An 18818-nucleotide genomic window follows, 5' to 3' on the forward strand; every position below is an offset into this window, starting at 1 on the left:
ACTGTCCACCACTGACCTAATTCAGGCCTTTCTCCTTTGTTAGCCAATCTGTCGTAAATACTGCTGTGCCTCAAGGTCTCTCCCACAACATGCCAGCCTTCACCTGATGGTCAGTTCTTCAAAAAGACCTCTGATCAAAACCATTTGATGACTGTCTCTAAGTTTTCAAAATAAAATCTCGGGGGTTTCTGGGTGGCTCAGTCAGTTAAGCATCTTGACTTCAGCTCAGGTAATGATCTGACGATTTGGGAGTTCGAGCTCCACATCAGGCTCCATCTGACAGCTCAGAGCTTGGAGCCTGCTTCGGATTCTCTCAGTCCCTCCCACACTTGCACTCTCTCTCTCTCACTCTTTCAAAAATAAATAAACACTAAAAAAAATTTTTTTTAAAGTAGATCTAGTTCCTGGCTACCTACTCTGGCCTCACTGCCTGCCCCCTCTCACATACAGGCCCCTGTCACTGAGCAACATGCAATTTCTAGGTGGGACATGATCTTTTCCCTCTTAACTCAGTAGATGCTTTTCCCTTGGCTTTCAGTTCTCGTTTCCGTCTTTACCTAGTTCATTCCAACTCATCCTTGAAGACTGCTCTCAGGAAGGGCATTCCTGATCTTGAGACTCAATTCCCAATCCTTTCTCAGCATGCCTGATCCGAACTTTATTGTTTCAGTTGTTTATCTGTATTTATTTTTTGGGCGCTTTTTGATGCAGTGAATAAGGTTTTCCAGCAGAAGGTGCAATAGCAACGTGCTCCATTTTAAGTGAGTGAATGAAATGAAATATACACACCGTGTCCCATTTCCTTTCCTGTGTAGTCTTGCTCAGAGCCATGTTCTTTCAGCCCACTCTCCACCTAATTTACATACGTCAAAACCACTCTGGAAGCACCTGTCATACAGTGTCTGTATCACCCAGTCTTTCTGCTGATTGTAAGCACTTTGAGGGCAGAGACTGTCTTGTACCCCTTGCCCACACTGGCTTCTGGAAAAAATAAAAGGATTATTGGTGTTGGGACCATTGAAAAACCCACAATGGACACCTAAGCGTATGAAAGCCGTTTGTCCACAATACAGTCAAGAAGCTTAGTCCTCCCTGGTAGTCGTGGTGTGCACACTCAGTAGGAACTGCAGAGACCTGCTGACAGTAACTGTGCTACAAACAGAAGCTCGGATGTTGTTCTGATGGCCTTAAGCACCTCAAGCTGAGCCAGAAGAAAGCGGAGTTAATACCAGTGCCGAGGCTCACACACCATGGCACTAGTCTGTCAGAGCTAACCCTGCCCCAACCCTGATTTTAATGACGTGTAGATATAACAGGAGAATAATCACAGCAAGAATAAAGGACAAAGCCGACCACCTGGGACCTTTGCCTATTTGCCCTCCGCAGCTTATAGAGAAGTATCAACAAGTAACCTCTTTGCTCACATAGAAGAGCCGGTCTCTCACGGGTCCGAGGAGAGGGGAGGATTTCCTTCTGGGAAGAGCAGCAGCAAAGATATGTGAATGTGTTCCAACAGTGAATGTGAACACTCTTTTATTAGGAAATATTAGTAAATAATTACATAAAAGGAGAGCTGGTTGGCGTAATGGAAAGAACAGTAGTAGACTGAGACCAAAAGATCAGGTTTCTAGTCCTGCCTCTGCCATTGGCCGAGCCAAAAGCCAGTTCAACTCTTAAAACGGTGATCTCGTTTGCAGAATGCACTAGGGCTCTAGATCTTAATATTACTTCCAGTTCATGCTTGGGATTCTCTCTCTGCCCCTCCTTCGTGCTCACATGCTCATGTGCGAACGCCCCACCCTCTCTTTCTCAAAATAAATAAATATTTTAAAAAATATTCCTTCCGATGGCTCAGTCAGTTAAGCGTCCGACCGACTTCAGCTCAGGTCACGATCTTGTGGTTCGTGAGTTCAAGCCCCGTGTCGTGCTCTGTGCTGACAGCTCAGAGCCTGGAGCCTGCTTCAGATTTCTGTGCCTCCCTCTCTCTCTGCCCCAACCCACTTGCATTCTGTCTCTGTCTCAAAAATAAATAAACATTAAAAAAAATTTTTTTAAATAAATAAAAATATTCCTTCCGGTTCCAATATTCTTCAACCAGGAATTTTTTCCCCACCAAGATTTATTTGTGGCCTACACCAAATAGTTGCTGATATCAATGGTTTTGAGAAGACAGCTAGCAAGGCATTTAGTTCTGTTTTCTGGGAACTTTGAACTCATCTTCATTTTCACCAATTAATATGTAATTGAGGAGATACATAGCCTGTGAGGCAAATCTGCCAGATACACATAAACGAACACATCCTCCTTCCCCATCAGCAGAACCAAAGGAGCACAGATCCTGGGGGCTTGGGTCCCCTTTCCTCCACAACTTACTTACTTTGGGAGTGAAGGGGCTCTCACAATGCAGCAGCTTGCTCCTGCTATCTGGCTGGGCTGGTGTCTCAGGACATTTTCGAGAGTGTGACACTGGAGTCCTCAGACCCTGATTGGGACTCATCTTGTCTGTTTCCTGAAATGTACCGATTTCATGAATGCTACTGAGGGAAGGTCTGGGGGGGGTGCACTTTGCCTCTGTCTCCTGAACTTGAGACTTGTCTGGGGTTTGGCTCTGGGCCTCGCTGTTCTCTTGTGCTTCCTCCTGCCCTTCATGCTCACCCTCTTCTTCACAGTAGGAAAAGTTTAACTTCTGCTTCAGTTCCTTGTTAATACCTCCATCATCCATCTCAGCAGAGAGCTCTACGGCACAGGCAGGGAGGCCTATCAGAAGGGAGCACTAGGAGCTGCAAAAGCAAGGAGGAGAAAAATATGTAAGCTGGCAGACCTCCCAATTTTAGCCTGCCTTTCCTTCTGCCCACTAACAGCTACACAAAGGCACACCATTAGTTTGCTCCCTTAAGTACCACATATGTGTAAGGCCTCAGCTTATCCTTATTTCCATTCTGATTAAAGAAAGCGCTAGTGTCTCTTAGAGCAATTAAGTCCAATTTATGTATAGAACCCCTTTGGATATCCCACATAGTCTCCCTGAACCCGTGTGCTACAAAACACTAGTGAGATAGTTGGATTCCTTTAATTTAGCACGGCTTTAAAAATACCCATTAGCCAATTCGGGAACAAGCTCATTATCGGAAAGAAATGATTTTCACTCTTTTCCACCTAGCGTTTAGAAATATCATGCTCTCCTCTGTCCCCCACCCCCCACCCAGTGGCTAATAGCAGTTAATTAGAACTCAGCATCACCAGGATATCATAATCATCCTTAAATGGTCTCCTAACTTATCTTGGCTGGAGTTCATCTCCCTACCAGAGAGGTGCCTTAGATTGTTGCCAGGCACACCTGCCATAATTCAGGCATCTCACATCCTCCACCTGCCCCCAGGTATTAGCAGTTAAAACTTGCAGGGAATAAGACAAATTTTTAAACTGACAAAAGAAAGCCTAGAAAGATCAGTGACACATAGAAGCAGGTATGTATCACTTGAAAATGGCAATTACTTTGCCCCCAAATACCTTATTTTGTATAAAAAAAAAAAAATTTTTTTTTTTTTACTCTTTAACCTACATCATTTAATTTCTTCCTCAGAGAGGCCCCCATGGGAAAAGTAAAAAAACTCTCTGAAGAAAAAAAAAAGCCACCGATATCACTTTAAAGGAGAAACCGTGTGAAAGGCAATCCATGAAGAAGAAAATGATATACATGAGCCCTCCTGTGACTTCGGGAGACACTCTGAAAGTCCTGGACACGTGGAATTACCTACATGATAAACGTGGGCCCAAAGAGAGAGGTGCTGGGGATAGTTTGATCTCGACCAAAACAAATTTAATTTCTCTTCTCTTACAGTCTTTGTCTTCTCATTGCCCATCACCTCTCTTCCATTTCCTATCAATCCCTCCACACCTTTCTCCTCTCTGGGTCTTTCCCATTTCTGACCTGAACCCATGAGGGGTGTTAATCCAAGTGAAACTAACTGGGAGGATGTGAAAGTATTTTTCCAGCTAAAAGCTTTCTTCTGCTCCAGCTTTTTATAGGTGGGCACACCGTCCGATCCTTTGCCCTTCCCTAGCTCACAACCACCCATGCAAACCTTCCCAAATGATTCCACAGGGGAAATAGTATTGCCCATAGCATACAGAAGCTCACGGCTGCCCTTTCTCAGGTTTTCACCATCTCAGAAGGGTCAGAGACATTGAAGTCATCAACAGGGGAAGGAGGACTCAGGTTATAAGGAAATAAATAGCTATTAACTGAGATTTTGGGTTGAGGAGCAAGTTTCTTGTTCACAAATCGGCAGGTCGTGTGATACTATTCCTTCCCTACGGTCTTGATGTTGACCAGTATTCCCATCTCAGGCCTCGGCCGGTCATTCTTGCCTGTCCAGGCCAGCTGGAGGCTGGCTCTGCTCTGAAGCAGGATAGGACTTGCCCAAAGCACTCTGAGCGTATCACAGGCCTGCAGGCAGGTCACCGGGCGGCTGTTTTATGGGGTGCTAACTAGACAGACCAAGTTGTACTTTACCATCACCACCTCCCCCTTTCCTCTTGGCCTTGCTAGAGTTCTCACCCTTATTTCTGACCACACTGTTTACCTGGGGAGGGAGCTGTGCTTTCATGATGCTTTGGGCCCCATGTCATCAGTGGCGACTTTGTTAGAAACTTGTGCCATTCACCTGTCACTGTCATGTATTGTCCCTTGGGCAAATGATCGTGCTAAGGCTTGAGAATAAGAAAGGCATAATAACAAGTACAAAAAAGATGCTCCCAACTTGGAAAGTAGAACAATGAGAACTAGGCAGTTGCTGACCTTGGTGGCCCACAGCCTCACTATTTGGGGTGTTCTTACTCTTTGTTCTCAGTTTCTGCACTTTATAAAAAATCCCATCTTTGCCTCACTGCATGCTGATACCCTAGGCAGCTATCCCTGGCAAAGAACTTCACATCATGAGATGACATGTCAAAAGGGGAACCCAGGTAATCTGTGGCAAGAAGAGAATGCCTGACACATAGTGGGTGTTCCTTAAATTGTTTTTGAGTAGACTTTGTACTTGGGAAAATAAATTAATGTATCTCAGTTTTCTTTAAAGTACTCAGTGTTTGGGGCGCCTAGATGGCTCAGTTGGTTGAGTGTCTGACTCTCAGTTTCGGCTCAGGTCACAATCTCAGGATTCGTGAGTTCAAACCCCGTGTGGGGCTCTGTGCTGATGGTGCAGGGCCTGCTTTGAATTCTCTCTCTCTGCCCCTCCCCTGCAGTCTCTTGCACGCACACTTTCTGTCTGTCTCTAAAAATAAATGTATAAACTTAAATAAATAAATAGGGACTCCTGGGTGGCTCAGTCAGTTAAGTGTCCTATGTTGGCTCAGGTCATGATCTTGCGGTTTGTGAGCTTGAGCTCATTGAGCTCACTGGGCTCTCTGCTGTCAGCACAGAGCCCGGTTCAGATCCTCTGTCCCTCTCTGTCTCTCTCTGCCATCCCCAGCTTGCACTTGCTCCCTCCCTCTCTCTCTCAAAAATGAATAAACATTTTTTTTTAAGAAAGGAGAAAACTATTAATAAATAAATAAATAAATAACTCAGTGTTTTACTTTTTAGAAGTTTGAATATTTTTCTTACCGTACCAGGGGTTGCTGCGCTAGAGGAAAGCAGTGTTCCCAGGAATGAGATGTAAAAGGAAGGAGCCAGCTTTGCATCCTAGGGCTAAGATCCCTAAACCCTGTGCTTGGAAGAAGTTCTCTCTCCCACCGCTGAGTGACGAGAAAGCGTCTCAACCCAGAGCCCCACTCTGACCAAACCTTGGTGCTGAGGCGTTTGAAACACCACTGGTAAGAACAGAAGCAGGAAAGTCTGTCCATTCAGATCGGTTTAGAAGAGGTGGAAAATTGTATTCACCTTCGGGGTAGCCTGTTCCTTTGTAAAAGTAAAGCTAAGCCCACAGAAAATGAGATATTTGGGAGTCTATGGCTTCAAGGAAGGACATGCTGGCCTCATTGTTCCCTCAGGAGGGAGAATTGCAAACAATGCGTGAACAGGCCAAAGCGAAGCTCTCTGGCACATTATTTATTGAAGACTGAATTAAGACTGAGTCATTCCAGACTCTGAAAAATTACCAGTGTTGGGTTATGGTATATTTAATGAGACTGCCCCATTGGGAACCCTTGGGAGGTCTGGTTTCCCAAGCAAGAAAGGGACGTGTTTGCCGTGAGGCTTTCTGGGAAGCCGGCAGGCTCCCGGACAGGAAGTGAACACCTGAGGAGGGCTAAGGCCGGAAGCAACTTTCCGGGGCTCCAGCCTGTTGGGCCTGGACTCTGAAGACTGGAGGCAAATCTGAGGGAACTCCAGGGTGACAGAGGGGGAAGTTGGCCTTCATCGCCAGAACAGACCCTGTGAGGCAACAGTGCCGCCATCAGCATGCTCAGACTAGGGCCTGTGGGCCTGTCGACTCAGGGGGGATTGCTCTTCCACTCGCTGAGGACACCAGCAGACTAAACGGTATCTCTAAGGGCCCTGCCCACGCCAGCCCCATGGTCTTCTTTGTCCTTATCTTGCTCAGTCTCTCATCACAACCGGAAGTGTTGCTTCGTCCCTGAAGGGGAAAGTTGGCAGTAACTTAGAGAAAAGCAGAATCAGTTCTTCATCTGTCGTATATCATATGTCACCAGCTCCCAGGACAAATCTATCAGCAGCAGTGACAGGAGGTGCAGACTGGAGCAGCTGCCCTGGGTGGGGGCCCATTGCAACGTGAGGTCTCAGATGCTCCTGACTCCTCTAGCAGCCCAGGGCAGTCAGCAAGGCCAGGAGCCTTGAAGGGGGACCTTATCTTGACCTCACAGTAAATCTAGTGATAATTATATAAATCATAAATCATTAACAATACTTTATATTTCGCCACCACCAAATTTTGCATTTCAAAGTGCATATACAACTATACTAAGTAGCCTTGACTGCAGAACAGAATTCCAAGGAAAGATTGTGGGCTGAGTAAGATAAAGCCTAGAGGTCATTCTATTTTATTTTTTTATGTTTATTTATTTTGAGAGAGAGGGAGAGAGAGAGGCAGAGATAGAGGGAGAGAATCCCAGGCAGGCTCCATGCTGTCAGCACGGTGCCTGATGCAGGGCTTGAACTCATGAACCGTGAGATCATGACCTGAGCTAAAATCAAGAGTCAGATGCTCAACTGACTGAGCCACCCAGGTGGCCCATCCTGGAGCTCATTTTAAAGCCTCATTAATACTTTTCTTCTTGCTTAGCTTTTCCTTGCAGAAATGTCCAAGCAGGCCGAGAGTAGAGAAAATACAGTATCAGGAGCCTTGTGGTATCAGTAATGTAGCTTCAAACAGTCACACTCACACAGCCTTGCTTCATTTATATCTCCAATTGTCTTGGGGTGGTGGGTGGGAGTATTTTAAAGCAAATGACTGATAACATGTCCTTTCACTCATGAAGACTTTCGTGCCATTAGTAAAATCCTCAGATTAATCTATTCTCTTCAAATCGACTATAAATCTACCTGATGAATAAATCAGATTCTAACAAACTGCTTCTCTCACCAGAACTTGCCATTTGCTAAATAGAAGATGTCCGTCAAAATAACTGTTAGAGACACATGACTCACAAGACATGGGATTCTCCTTAGAACAAGCACAGATTGCTAACCTGACATCCCAACAACTTAGAGACCGTTGGTGTGCTACCCATATTTTAAGGGGTAGATATTTTGAAACTACGGTATAGACTCAGTAGTCTGATCTCTTCCCTATTACCCACAGTTGGGAGAATTTATGTGGCCCTTGGCCATTCCCAGATTCTCCAAAGTTAGACCAGATGGGTTGTCTTTGTGACCTAGTCCAAGGCCATCCCTGCCACCACAGAGGTTAGATATCTGTGTCTCTCTGTTTCTCTCTCACGCACACACACTCACTCACTGCTTTACGGGAAGGAATTTGTAGGAACGGAAGAGAGCAGGATCTGCTGTGTCCGGGTCTTGACTTAGTATCTCTCTGCTCCCAGGACTGGGCTCAAGAAGTTGCTAGTAACTTGGTCAAACATTCCCAGCCCCTCTTCATGCTTCTGATCCAATTACAAGATCCCCACACTGAAGTTTTACCTTCTTAAAACAAAACAAAGCAAACGTTTAGTGATTTGGGGGAAGTGTGATCGGAAGAATTAAAGCTCTTCCACAGAGGGTAACCCCCAGAAGCTGTAAACACGGAAACTGTCAGAAGTGGCAGCCTCTGAGTCGGGGAGAAGGGGTGCAGGAAGGTTGGGGGACAAGGAAATTGCTGCTCACTGTATGTGCCGTGTGCAATTTGATTTAATCAAATGGAGACCTGCTTATTAGAATGTTAAAATAATATCTAAAAATTTAAATGGGCGCCTGGGTGGCTCAGTCAGTGAAGCGTCCCACTCTTGATTTCGGCTCAGGTCATGGTCCCAGGGTCTTGGGATTGAGCCCTGCATCAGGCTCCAACGCTGGGCATGGGGCCCACTTGGAATTCCCTCTCTTCCTCCCTCTCTGCCCTTCCCTCATTCGTGTACTCTCTCTAAAATAAATAAATAAATTAATTAATTAATTAAAATTTAAATGAAAATTATATATATATTTCAAACTGGTCGATAAAGTGCTTCAATCGCTCTGCCCACTCCTCTGCACCTCCTGACCTCTGAACTCTGCAGGTCCCTTGGCTCAGTCTCCCCTGCTTTTTTCTCTGTGCACATTCACTTGTCGGAATAGTGTGCAGCCCGCGGCCATGAACCCTCTACAAGCCAGTGACCCCCAATGTATATTTGCATCAGGACCTCTCTCCTGAACCTCCGCTCTGCAGTTCCCTAATCCAGCCTCCCTCTGGATGTCCAATAGGGCATCTCCGTCTTAACATGGCCAAACCCACACTCCCGACCTCTCCAACCAAACCTGCTCCTCCCACAGTTTTCTCCTTCCTCCGTAAGTGGAAACACGCTGAGCATGCTCTCTCCGCACCCCTGCCTCCGGTCTAGGAGAAATCCCTGCAGTTCCCCTGGCCTCCTACTGGCACCCCCTGCTTTCCCGCTGGCCTCACTTCAGTCTGTTCTGCAACAGTAGCCAAGGGGTCCTCCTGAAAGGATCGGTCCTGCACTCACATCCTCCAGGGCCTCCCATTTCACTGAGAATACACAGTCAGTCCCTGCTCCGTGGCCCACGGGGCCAGAGGACCCTCCCCACAACCTGTCTGGCTCCAGACTCCTCACTGTTCCTCCAGACACCACAATCTTTCCCTGCGTGTCTCACTCAGCCCCTGGCTTCCTCTGGGGGTCTGCTCAAAGGTCATTTGTCAGAGAGGCTTCCTTGACAACCCAGAGTTCCCACCATCTATTCTCTGACTTCTTAACCTGTCTCACGCTTCCTCACACTTACCACTACATCATATTTATACATTTAATGGTGCATTTTACTTTTTTTTTTTTAACGGTTCATTTTAAACATTGTGTCTCCCCATCCGACCCCCAATAGAATCTAAATTCCATCAGGAGAGGGGCTTAACTCTCCCTTGATGCTCTGTTTTCATTACCGGGAAGAGGGTGTGGCGCACAGAAGATGCTCTGAATCAAGGTGTGGGCCCTGCATGCATCCGATGTATCTTCATGTGGGCGCTACTGCAGAATGAGTACCTTTTAAGAGGTTTCAGATTTTAAGTTTCCTACTCCATTGCAAATTCCAGGGGCCTAAAAGGGAGGAATGTGTTGATTTTAAATAACTTAGTAATTTTGACTATTCATTTTATTAATCCCTATAACCATTTCTGCCTCCACCTGAGCTCCGCCTGTGTGGTACATGATTTATTGTGCTTTCAGCTTGGGTCAAACCAACAAATGCCTGTAGCACAGGCGATCTGGAAGGAAACAGTGCAGGCAGGTCTGACGTATAGCTAATATGGTCTAATGTATACAGTAGATATTAAGAAGGCAGAAGTCTGGAACAGACCAGGTTCACCAGGATGCCTCTGGATGCCCCGAGCTCTGGGTCCTCAGGACAGATGGGACTTAAGTTCACAGGACAGAGAAGGGTACAGATATTCCTTAGGCCACAGGAAGATTATTTTTTTTCAAGCCCTTTATTCACAGTCTTAATTTTACCCTCTTACACCTCAGCTTGTCCCACAGTCTGGACTCTTGTATGGACCAGTAGTATCCGTCCTAGTCAACTAACTATGCAGTTTGGTCACGGAGGTAGTGTAACCTGTTCCTTACCTGGGAAAATAACTGTCAAAGAAATAGCTGAAGATTTTTTTTTTTTTTTAATTTTTTTTTTCAACATTTTTTATTTATTTTTGGGACAGAGAGAGACAGAGCATGAACGGGGGAGGGGCAGAGAGAGAGGGAGACACAGAATCGGAAACAGGCTCCAGGCTCCGAGCCATCAGCCCAGAGCCTGACGCGGGGCTCGAACTCACGGACCGCGAGATCGTGACCTGGCTGAAGTCGGACGCTTAACCGACTGCGCCACCCAGGCGCCCCTAGCTGAAGATTTTTTTAAAGGGTAGAGAACACTACCTCTCAAAAAAAATTAAAACTTATAAAACTTGTAAGAATAGTCACATCAGTGGTGAAGAATACATAAATTAGTAAACATCAGGAATTTAATATTGTAATTTCAAGGGGAATTATTAATCATAGGAATTGAAAGAATTATTCAATAAGTGGTGTAGCAATTATTAACTAGTCAATAAAAATTTTAGACTCTCACTTCATATCACGTATCAATATAAACATGGATTAGATTAAGAAATCAAAAATCAACATAAGAAATCAACATATAAATAACTAAAAGAATAAAAGTGAATATTGAAAAAATTTCTGGGCAGGGACCAACTTTCTAAATGTCAAAGCAACATAAGAAATCACAAAAGAAGTGGGGGAGCCCGGGTGGCTCGGTCGGTTGAGCGTCCGACTTCGGCTCAGGTCATGATCTCATGGTTTGTGAGTTTGAACCCCGCATCGGTCTCTGTGCTGACAGCTCAGAGCCTGGAGCCTGCTTTGGATTCTGTGTCTCCCTCTCTCTCTGCTCCTCCCCCGCTCATGCTCTGTCTCTCTCTCTCTCTCTCTCTCTTTCTCTCCTTCAAAAAAAATAAATAAAAACATTTTTAAAAAGTTAAAAAAAAAAAGAAATCACAAAAGAAGTGATAAACTTGACAACACAAAATTTAGAACCTCTAAATTTCATAAAGCAATTAAGCAGCATTGAAATCATACAATAAATTATAACATTTATTTGTTACAATTTGTTAATATTTGTAATACTAACAAAAATTGTGCCAAAAGACTAATATTCTTACTATTCTTACTATATAAAAACCTCATGTAAAATGATAACAAGAGCATAAAGACCCCAAAAGTGAGGAAAAGGCATCATGAACAGACAATACACTGAAACACAAATCACCAACATATATTTTGAAAACATGATTAGATTCAGTCAATAAATGTTAACTTAAAAACAAAATGTCGGGGCGCCTGGGTGGCGCAGTCGGTTAAGCGTCCGACTTCAGCCAGGTCACGATCTCGCGGTCCGTGAGTTCGAGCCCCGCGTCAGGCTCTGGGCTGATGGCTCGGAGCCTGGAGCCTGTTTCTGATTCTGTGTCTCCCTCTCTCTCTGCCCCTCCCCCGTTCATGCTCTGTCTCTCTCTGTCCCAAAAATAAATAAAAAACGTTGAAAAAAAAAATGCCATGGGACACCTTGGGTGCTCAGGCCATGATCTCATGGTTTGTGAGTTCGAACCCCACATTAGGCTGTGCACTGACAATATAGAACCTGCTTGGGATTCTCTCTCTCCCTCTCTCTTTGCCCCCCACCCTCTCAATATAAATAAACTTTTTAAAATGCCATGTTCATCTGACAAATTGGCAAAAAGTACTTTAAACGGCAATATCTAATTGCGACAAAATGAAATCCTTACATACCCATGAATCAACAATTTGGCAGTATTATCGAGAACCTTAAAAACACAAATACATTTTAACCCAATATTGCTGCCTCTGGAAATCTGTCATACATAAGTCAACAACCCGAAAAGCTGATTGTATCTGCCCTGTCACCCCCCCTTCTATATTTCATTTCTTGCCTGATAGCTGCCTTCCCTGCCAGGCTATAAGCCTGATGAGAAGCGATATCTGCCTTCTTCCTGGCTGCCCCATCACTGTGTGCAGGGCTCGGCATATAATAGGTAGTGTTACTTCAGTGAAATTGGCCAACACTTTAGGCACAATGAAAGGGGGAAGGGCTTGAGTGTCCAACAAGGAGAAAATGGTTAAATAAATTTTCAAACATACATACAATGGGAACCATTAAAATGATGCATACAAAAAGTTGCTAAAAGGATAGGAAAATGTTCCCGGTCTGATGTTAAGGAAAAAAAATACAAAATTTATGTATGGTATGATTTCAACATAAACATGGAAAACTTTTCATTATATCATGTATTTTAAGATACAGCATTATTTTTACATGCCACTAAGAATTTTAAAATGCCCCAGGTGAGGAGTCGAGCACGATACCCCATATACACCTGTGGCAAATAAACCTTCCACATGGACAGGGCCAGGTAGGGAAACTTGTCTCTATCATTGGCTGGAGGGAAGAAAAACATGTCGCCCAAGAATTTGCACTATCAGCCGGTGTTTGCACTAGCTTGCGTTTTGAATTCACACTACCAGCACGGTCCAAAGAACCTCAAGCACAGGACTTAACTCAAAGTACTCTCTGGTTGGCTGTGCCTGCAGAAGGCCGGCAAAAGTAAACACAAATCTCCTCTGTGAGAACTCGATCTCAGCGGGGCTGGCAGCAATCAGGAGTCACCATAGCAATGCTAGCAAGTGAGAAGCTGCACCCGAGAACTAGCGAAAAAGATAAGCAAAATCTTAACAGTGGCCAACCCAGTGGTGAGATTATAGATCAAAATCACTTTTATATACTACATTTTATATACATTATGTGTTTTATATCTTATAGATATATAATGTAGATATGTTCAGTATTTGGGAAAATAAAATAATTTTATTTTAAAAGAGATATATGGCATTCTAGGGGAACTCATTTTAAAATATAATATCATCCAGGGCGCCTGGGTGGCTCAGTTGGTTGAACATCCCACTTTGGCTCAGGTCATGATCTCGCGGTTCCTGAATTCGAACCCCGAGTCGGGCTCTGCACTGACAGCTTGCTCAGAACCTGGAGTTGCTTCGGATTGTGTGTCTCTTTCTCTCTCTGCCCCTCCTCTGCTTGCTCGCGAGCTCTGTCTCTCAAAAATAAATAAATGTAAAAAAAAATCTTTTTAAAATATAACATCATCCTAGGGTCCCTGAATCTGACTGCCCTTCATTTCTTCTTGCCCTTCACACTCCTTTCCCACCAGAGCTATTCTAATAGCTAAATTTAATTAGTTTCTTTTCCTATCATTTCGTGAAATTCAGTAGATACAGAGAAGATAAATCTGATGGTCAGATGTAGAGCCCTTTCAGACTGTGAATGTGTTAAGAGGTCTGTCATCACCGTCATTAACATTTTTGAGCACGTGTTAAGTAAGTGCAAGATGCTAGGTTAAGCCTGGCAGGAGGAGCCAGTTGTACGGAGGTGTTAAGTCTCTACTTTTATTCATCTGCTTAGTTGACAAATGCTTCTTGTGCACCTGTTATGCAGGGCAGATAGACATGGTGGCTGGTGAGCTAGGACACATACGTTAATAAGTGCGGGAAAGGCTCTAGGTTTAAGGTTTGGACATTTTAGTCTTTTGTTTATATAGCAAATTATATATAGCATATATATCTGAATATATATAGGATGGAGATTATGAGTTTATTTCCTGGCACATTCACAACTTTTGGTACCTACACAACTTGAAGGTACTAAACTAGGGGGTTCTGGGTGGGGTTCACACAAAAGATCAGGAAAAAGAAGTCCCTTAGGGGAGAAAGAGAAAAGTCAGAACCAAAGCTGATGGCTTTGGAAATTGAGGATTTTCTATGAACCCCCCGTTTTATATTTAGAAATTATATTTTGAATGCCCCAACCCTTGGGTATATCTGGTGGCTAAGTAATCAGAGGAGGTGGGAATAAGAAATAGCCGTTAAAATAAGAAAGAATGAGGAGAGGAGAGAGACGTGTTCAGACATGACTCCTCCAAGGTTCGAGGAGCCCCAGCAGTTTGCCTGCTCTCAGAAGGATCTGGTGGATTTATGCACTGGGTGTCACTCAGGCAGTGCCGAAGAAGAAGCCTATCCTATGTGCCAGAGATACAATGAAGACACGATTTAACCCCTCTTCCTAAGGAGATAATAAATGACTGCCCGGGGCTGCTGTTTCCAAGCCAAAATCTATGACATAACCATAATCTATTTATGCGGCATTTAGCCTACAGAAGGGGGACTGCTTTCATCGTTTGGCTCAACCTCCCCTTCCCGGGCCCAAGGGCAAGTAAATGACCATCCACCACCTTCTCTGGAGGTTTAGTCACTGAAATGGATGAGCCCCAGGCAGGGTCCAGGGAAGGCCGGGGCCCGGCAACAGCCGACTGGGTTCTGCACGCAAAACTACCTCAGGCAGCACACCCAAGCCCACAGCTCCAGGAGGCCTAGGCCACATCCAAAGCCCAAACAACCCCGGGGCGGCCAAGGCTCCCTCTCCCGCTTCACTTCCCAGCCCAGCGCAGGCTTCAGCCACACTTCCAGGATTATGTAACACATTTCTGTCATGGTCCATATGACCAGGGAGATTACAAGAAGAATGATGGCGTATAAAAATTCACGGTGGTACAGTTATCCGACGGACTCCCAGGTGAGAAGGCACCTCACCCCAGCACAGGTGGACGGATCCAGGTGGATGCGCGTCCATGCCGCCAGACGTTTCCCGTGCACCGGCACACACATGCACCCGCGAATCCCAGCCAGGCACGCAGTTGGGCGAAGCCGGTGGGGAGGACGCCTTCTCCGGCTGGATCGGAGCGCCGGCCCCGGCGGGAGGGCGGCGGGAGGGCGGCGGCGGCGGGCGGGGCGGCGCGGGGCAGGTGCGGCTTCGGGCGGTGCGACGGCCCGGCCCGGCCCGGCGAGGGGAGTTCCCGCAGCCCGCCCCTGCGCCCGCCCCTCGCCGCCCGCGGCTCCTCCTCGCTTCGCCATGGTGGAGCGGGGAGACGCGGCGCCGCTGCTGCGCTGGGCCGAGGGCCCCGCCGTCTCCCCGCCGCAGGCCCCGGAGCCGCAGGCCGGAGGCCGGGGCTGGGGCAGCGGCGGGGGCGGCCGGCCGGCCGCGGAGCCGGCCTGGAGGCGGGGGCCCGAGGAGCTGGGCGCCTCCGAGGTGCTGCTGCAGCCCGGGCGCCTGGAGCTGGGCGACGTGGAGGAGGACCAGGTGGTGGCCGTGTTCGTGGTCACCTTCGACCCCCGCTCGGGTGAGAGCCGCCGCTCCGGGGGCCGGGAGAGGGTCGCGCACCCCGGGGCTTTGGGGGCGGCGGGGGAGGGGCTCGCTGCGCGCGCACCCTCACCCACACACCTGCACCCCCCACCCCGCCGCCCCGCTCGCTCGGAGCGGCCAGAGTGCCCCCGCGAGGTCCGGGCGCGGGACGCGGGGCTTTGTTCGCGGAGCACCCCCCGACCCCCTTCTCCTTCCCGTCCCGCGCGGCCTCCCGGCAGATCCGCGGTCCGCGCCCGGGTCCCCACAGCCCTGTTTGCACTTCTCCAGTGCTGCAGGATCCCGTCGGCGGCCGCGGCGCGCTGCCTTTTGTTTTCTGGCTCTGCTGAAAGGTGTTTTTTGTTTTTTGTTTATTTTTTTCCCCATCAAGAGGAGAAATGCCCCCCAGGTGAACTCCTGAAACAGATTGTACTGAACTTCCAGGTTTTCTGCTTCCCCGCCCTCGCTCCCCGTCACTCCCCGCACGGTAACTTTCCAAGCGGCCAAGTTCACTTGCTCTGGCAGCATCATTTTGAGGAATTAGTGCCGGGAGCATTAAGGGATAGGACTGAGGGATTAAACTGGAGGCGGATTAAAGGAGAAGCCTCCTCAGGTAGACTCTTGATGGTTTGTATGGAGAATTAAAGGGTTATCTAAAATAATCTTGAGCCTGATTAACCAGGAAGGAAGTGTCCAAGTGAGCGGTGAAAGACTTCGTGGGGGTTCAAAAGTGAGTAAATACACTCTCTGGGAAAGCCTCAGGTGGTTGCTGCGGGGCCTCAAGCCGGAGCTCATCAGCTCTCAGCATTGAAGGAAGGAGTGCCTATTCCTGGTTCTGGGGTTTTAGGAAACCCAGATATTTCTGACCCTAACTCCCCGAGGGGAGTCCTGGAATGAAGAGTGCCTGGTAGTGAATGGAAATAACTTCTTCGTGATCCTCCAGGGAGGAGCTGTAGAACTCATTCACAAGAACCTGAGGGTGGCCGTGGGGTGGGAGGAGAAAGGCCTGGGATCTTCAGGTGGCAGAAGATAGTGTCCAGGCCGGGTAACTGACCTAGGGTCCGGGATGATAAAGCAGCAAGATGCAGGAAGAAATAGCGCAGAATAGAAAAATAGTTGGTGGAGGGACTAGGCGTTTCAGCCTCCTGTCTATTCCTTGGCCCTTATCCCATTGGCGTTCAAACTTTTTTGATTGGGTGTGACCCACTGTTGGAAGTAAATTTGACTTCACGACCACTACACTCACAGGCATACAAATGAAACTGAAACCAGTTTCATGAAATAGTACTAACCCCTTCTACATGTGGTACATACTGGTATTCTCCTTTTTCTTAACACCTGCTGGTTGGGACTCCTAGATACCAGTGATTTCAGAAGCTACTGTTTCTGACCAAAAGCAGTCTTTATTGGTAAATAAAAACGGATACTTTGTAACTAATAATATTCCTTATCCCCTATCCCACCATCTACAGGTAAATGGACGCAGGCATGGGACTGTGGGAAATGCTGAAGGCTAGCTAGAAGAAACGGCAAGAGAGCACTGACAGGGTCCGATTCCGCAGTGGTATAGCACTGGCAGTAGAGTCTAGGGAGGGGAAAGAGAAAAGCCCACTAACCACAGATGCAGTTGATGACATTAAAAAGCACTACAGAGCTGGGACCCGCCCCCTGCCTTGTCAGTCCCAGCTGTGACATCATTTGGATGGGTATATGTATATGGAATATACATACAAGGGGGTATGTATGTAATGTTTTCAAATTAAGGTTAGAGCGGACAGAAGGGATTGTAACTGGTCCTTGGACTCTTTGTGCAGGCGTTTTACTATCATGGTGTTTCATGTAGTTGTAATCCTCTATTTTGATCATCGTTCATACCCAGTTTATACATGAGCAAGCAGACCAAGGGTGATTAAGTAATTTAGAGACATTAACTAGCCAGTACATACTTGACTCTTAAGTTCAGTTGTCTAATGTATACCACACTGTGTGAACCTCTGCCCCCCCAACTTTTCATCTTTACTGTGTCCAGAGGGTAGAGAGGAAGGGAAGGAGTGGGAGAGAGGACAGGGGAAGAGAGAGACAATGTGTGTTTAGCTTTGGTTGCTTTTGGTTTTTGTTTTTTCTGAAAGCTGCTGTTCCCTGCCCATAAACCTACCTCTCCTTTGTCACCTATCCCAGTCCAACAAGTCTCTTTGCATCTTGTAAAAATACTCTGGAAAAAAAAAATACTCTGGTAGTACCTCTATAAAGTGAAAGTAATATGGTGCATCTCCTAATGTAGAAGTTGGAATGAATGAATGCTGAGGTTCCTGGATCCTCAAAGGTTAGCACTAGGGCTCAGAGCTCCTGCTGTGTCCCTTATCTGGCGGTCGAGGCAGTCACTGTCCGGAGAGGTGAGATGCCCGTTCTCAGTTCCTCAGTGAGCTGGAGACATCACAGGACCAGACCATGTTTCCTGGTTCAGTTCTGTGTCCTCCTCACTCTGCTACTGAGGCTGATCTGCTATGTGTTACTCTTTAATCTTGGTCCATGTTGTTCAGTTGGGTTAGAGCACAATGCTAGTAACCTTGGTCCACCAAGACTTTTGCCTTCCTTAGCCTTTGATACCAAAAATAGTAAAGCAATTACTGGCTTCTTTATAAAAATCAGAACATATCACAGAGCTTCTCACGTGGGAGAGATTGGAGTTTTTTCTCTTGCCTGCCTACCTACCCACTCCCCGGTGTTTCTTCCACCTGTGTCCTGTTTCGTTCCCTAGGAGCCCCTCCCTTCTACCCTGACCTACCCAGTCATTTACTGCCCAGCCCATGGCTATTTCATTCAGCTTCCCATCTGGTGGAAGTAACTGTTGGCACTCGTGCACACGAGAGGGCGAGAGAGAAGATGTGGGAGGAGAGAAATCCACGGCTGTGGTGCACCTTGCGGCGGGGGGGGGGGGGGGGGGGGGGCGGAGAAGGTTGTGAGTAGCCTGTGGTGAAAGCGGATGTAAGAGGGTGTGAGGGAGGAGTGGGTCCTGGTGAGGGTGTGGGAGGGTGTGGGTGGACGTGCGCATGAGCACACGCTTCCAGCAGGAATACGCTTAGGGATTCTCAGGCTGGTGTATGACAATGGGAGAGAGCAGTTCTTTTATACTTGTGGATACAAGTTTTGGGTTGGGCATCTGTAGGAAGGATCAGAGAAGAGGGTAGAGGCGTAATGCATGCGATTTTCATTGGATTCATGGTTTGAAAATTGCGGTCGTATCTACAAATGACGTGAGGACCGGGGCCTCAGGTTCAAGTGCAGTAGAGGCGCGTGCTCTCTCTCTCTCTCTCTTTACTCACTCACTCTCACACACTCACTCACTCTCACACACTCACTCACTCTCACACACTCACTCACTCTCACACACTCAGTCTCTCTCTGGAGCAGGGAG

At 46.9% G+C, this 18818-nt stretch overlaps 2 protein-coding genes across 8 annotated transcripts in view; one reads left to right on the forward strand and one right to left on the reverse strand.

Moving 5' to 3' along the window:
* WEE2 (WEE2 oocyte meiosis inhibiting kinase) overlaps positions 1 to 2775 on the reverse strand; it is a 29542-nt gene extending 26767 nt beyond the window's left edge. The window contains exon 1 of one of the 2 annotated variants that reach the window (XM_058724056.1): positions 2378 to 2772. In XM_058724056.1, the coding sequence (XP_058580039.1) occupies positions 2378 to 2722 (345 nt within the window). In that variant the 5' untranslated portion in view covers positions 2723 to 2772. Of the gene's footprint in view, positions 1 to 2377 lie in introns of both variants that reach the window. The other variant, XM_058724057.1, reaches the window with a different exon arrangement.
* A 12241-nt stretch (positions 2776 to 15016) lies between these two features.
* The window catches only part of DENND11 (DENN domain containing 11), a 55830-nt gene continuing 52028 nt past the window's right edge, over positions 15017 to 18818 (forward strand). For 5 of the 6 annotated variants that reach the window (XR_009260188.1, XR_009260189.1, XM_058724061.1 and 2 more), the window contains exon 1: positions 15029 to 15404. Coding sequence is in view for 4 of the 6 variants with exons in the window: in XM_058724061.1 (XP_058580044.1) it covers positions 15137 to 15404 (268 nt within the window). In the remaining 2 variants the exon portion in view is untranslated. Of the gene's footprint in view, positions 15405 to 18818 lie in introns of all 6 variants that reach the window. The other variant, XM_058724062.1, reaches the window with a different exon arrangement.

This window comes from Neofelis nebulosa, chromosome 4 (assembly GCF_028018385.1).
Source record: "Neofelis nebulosa isolate mNeoNeb1 chromosome 4, mNeoNeb1.pri, whole genome shotgun sequence".
Lineage (NCBI taxonomy): Eukaryota > Metazoa > Chordata > Mammalia > Carnivora > Felidae > Neofelis > Neofelis nebulosa.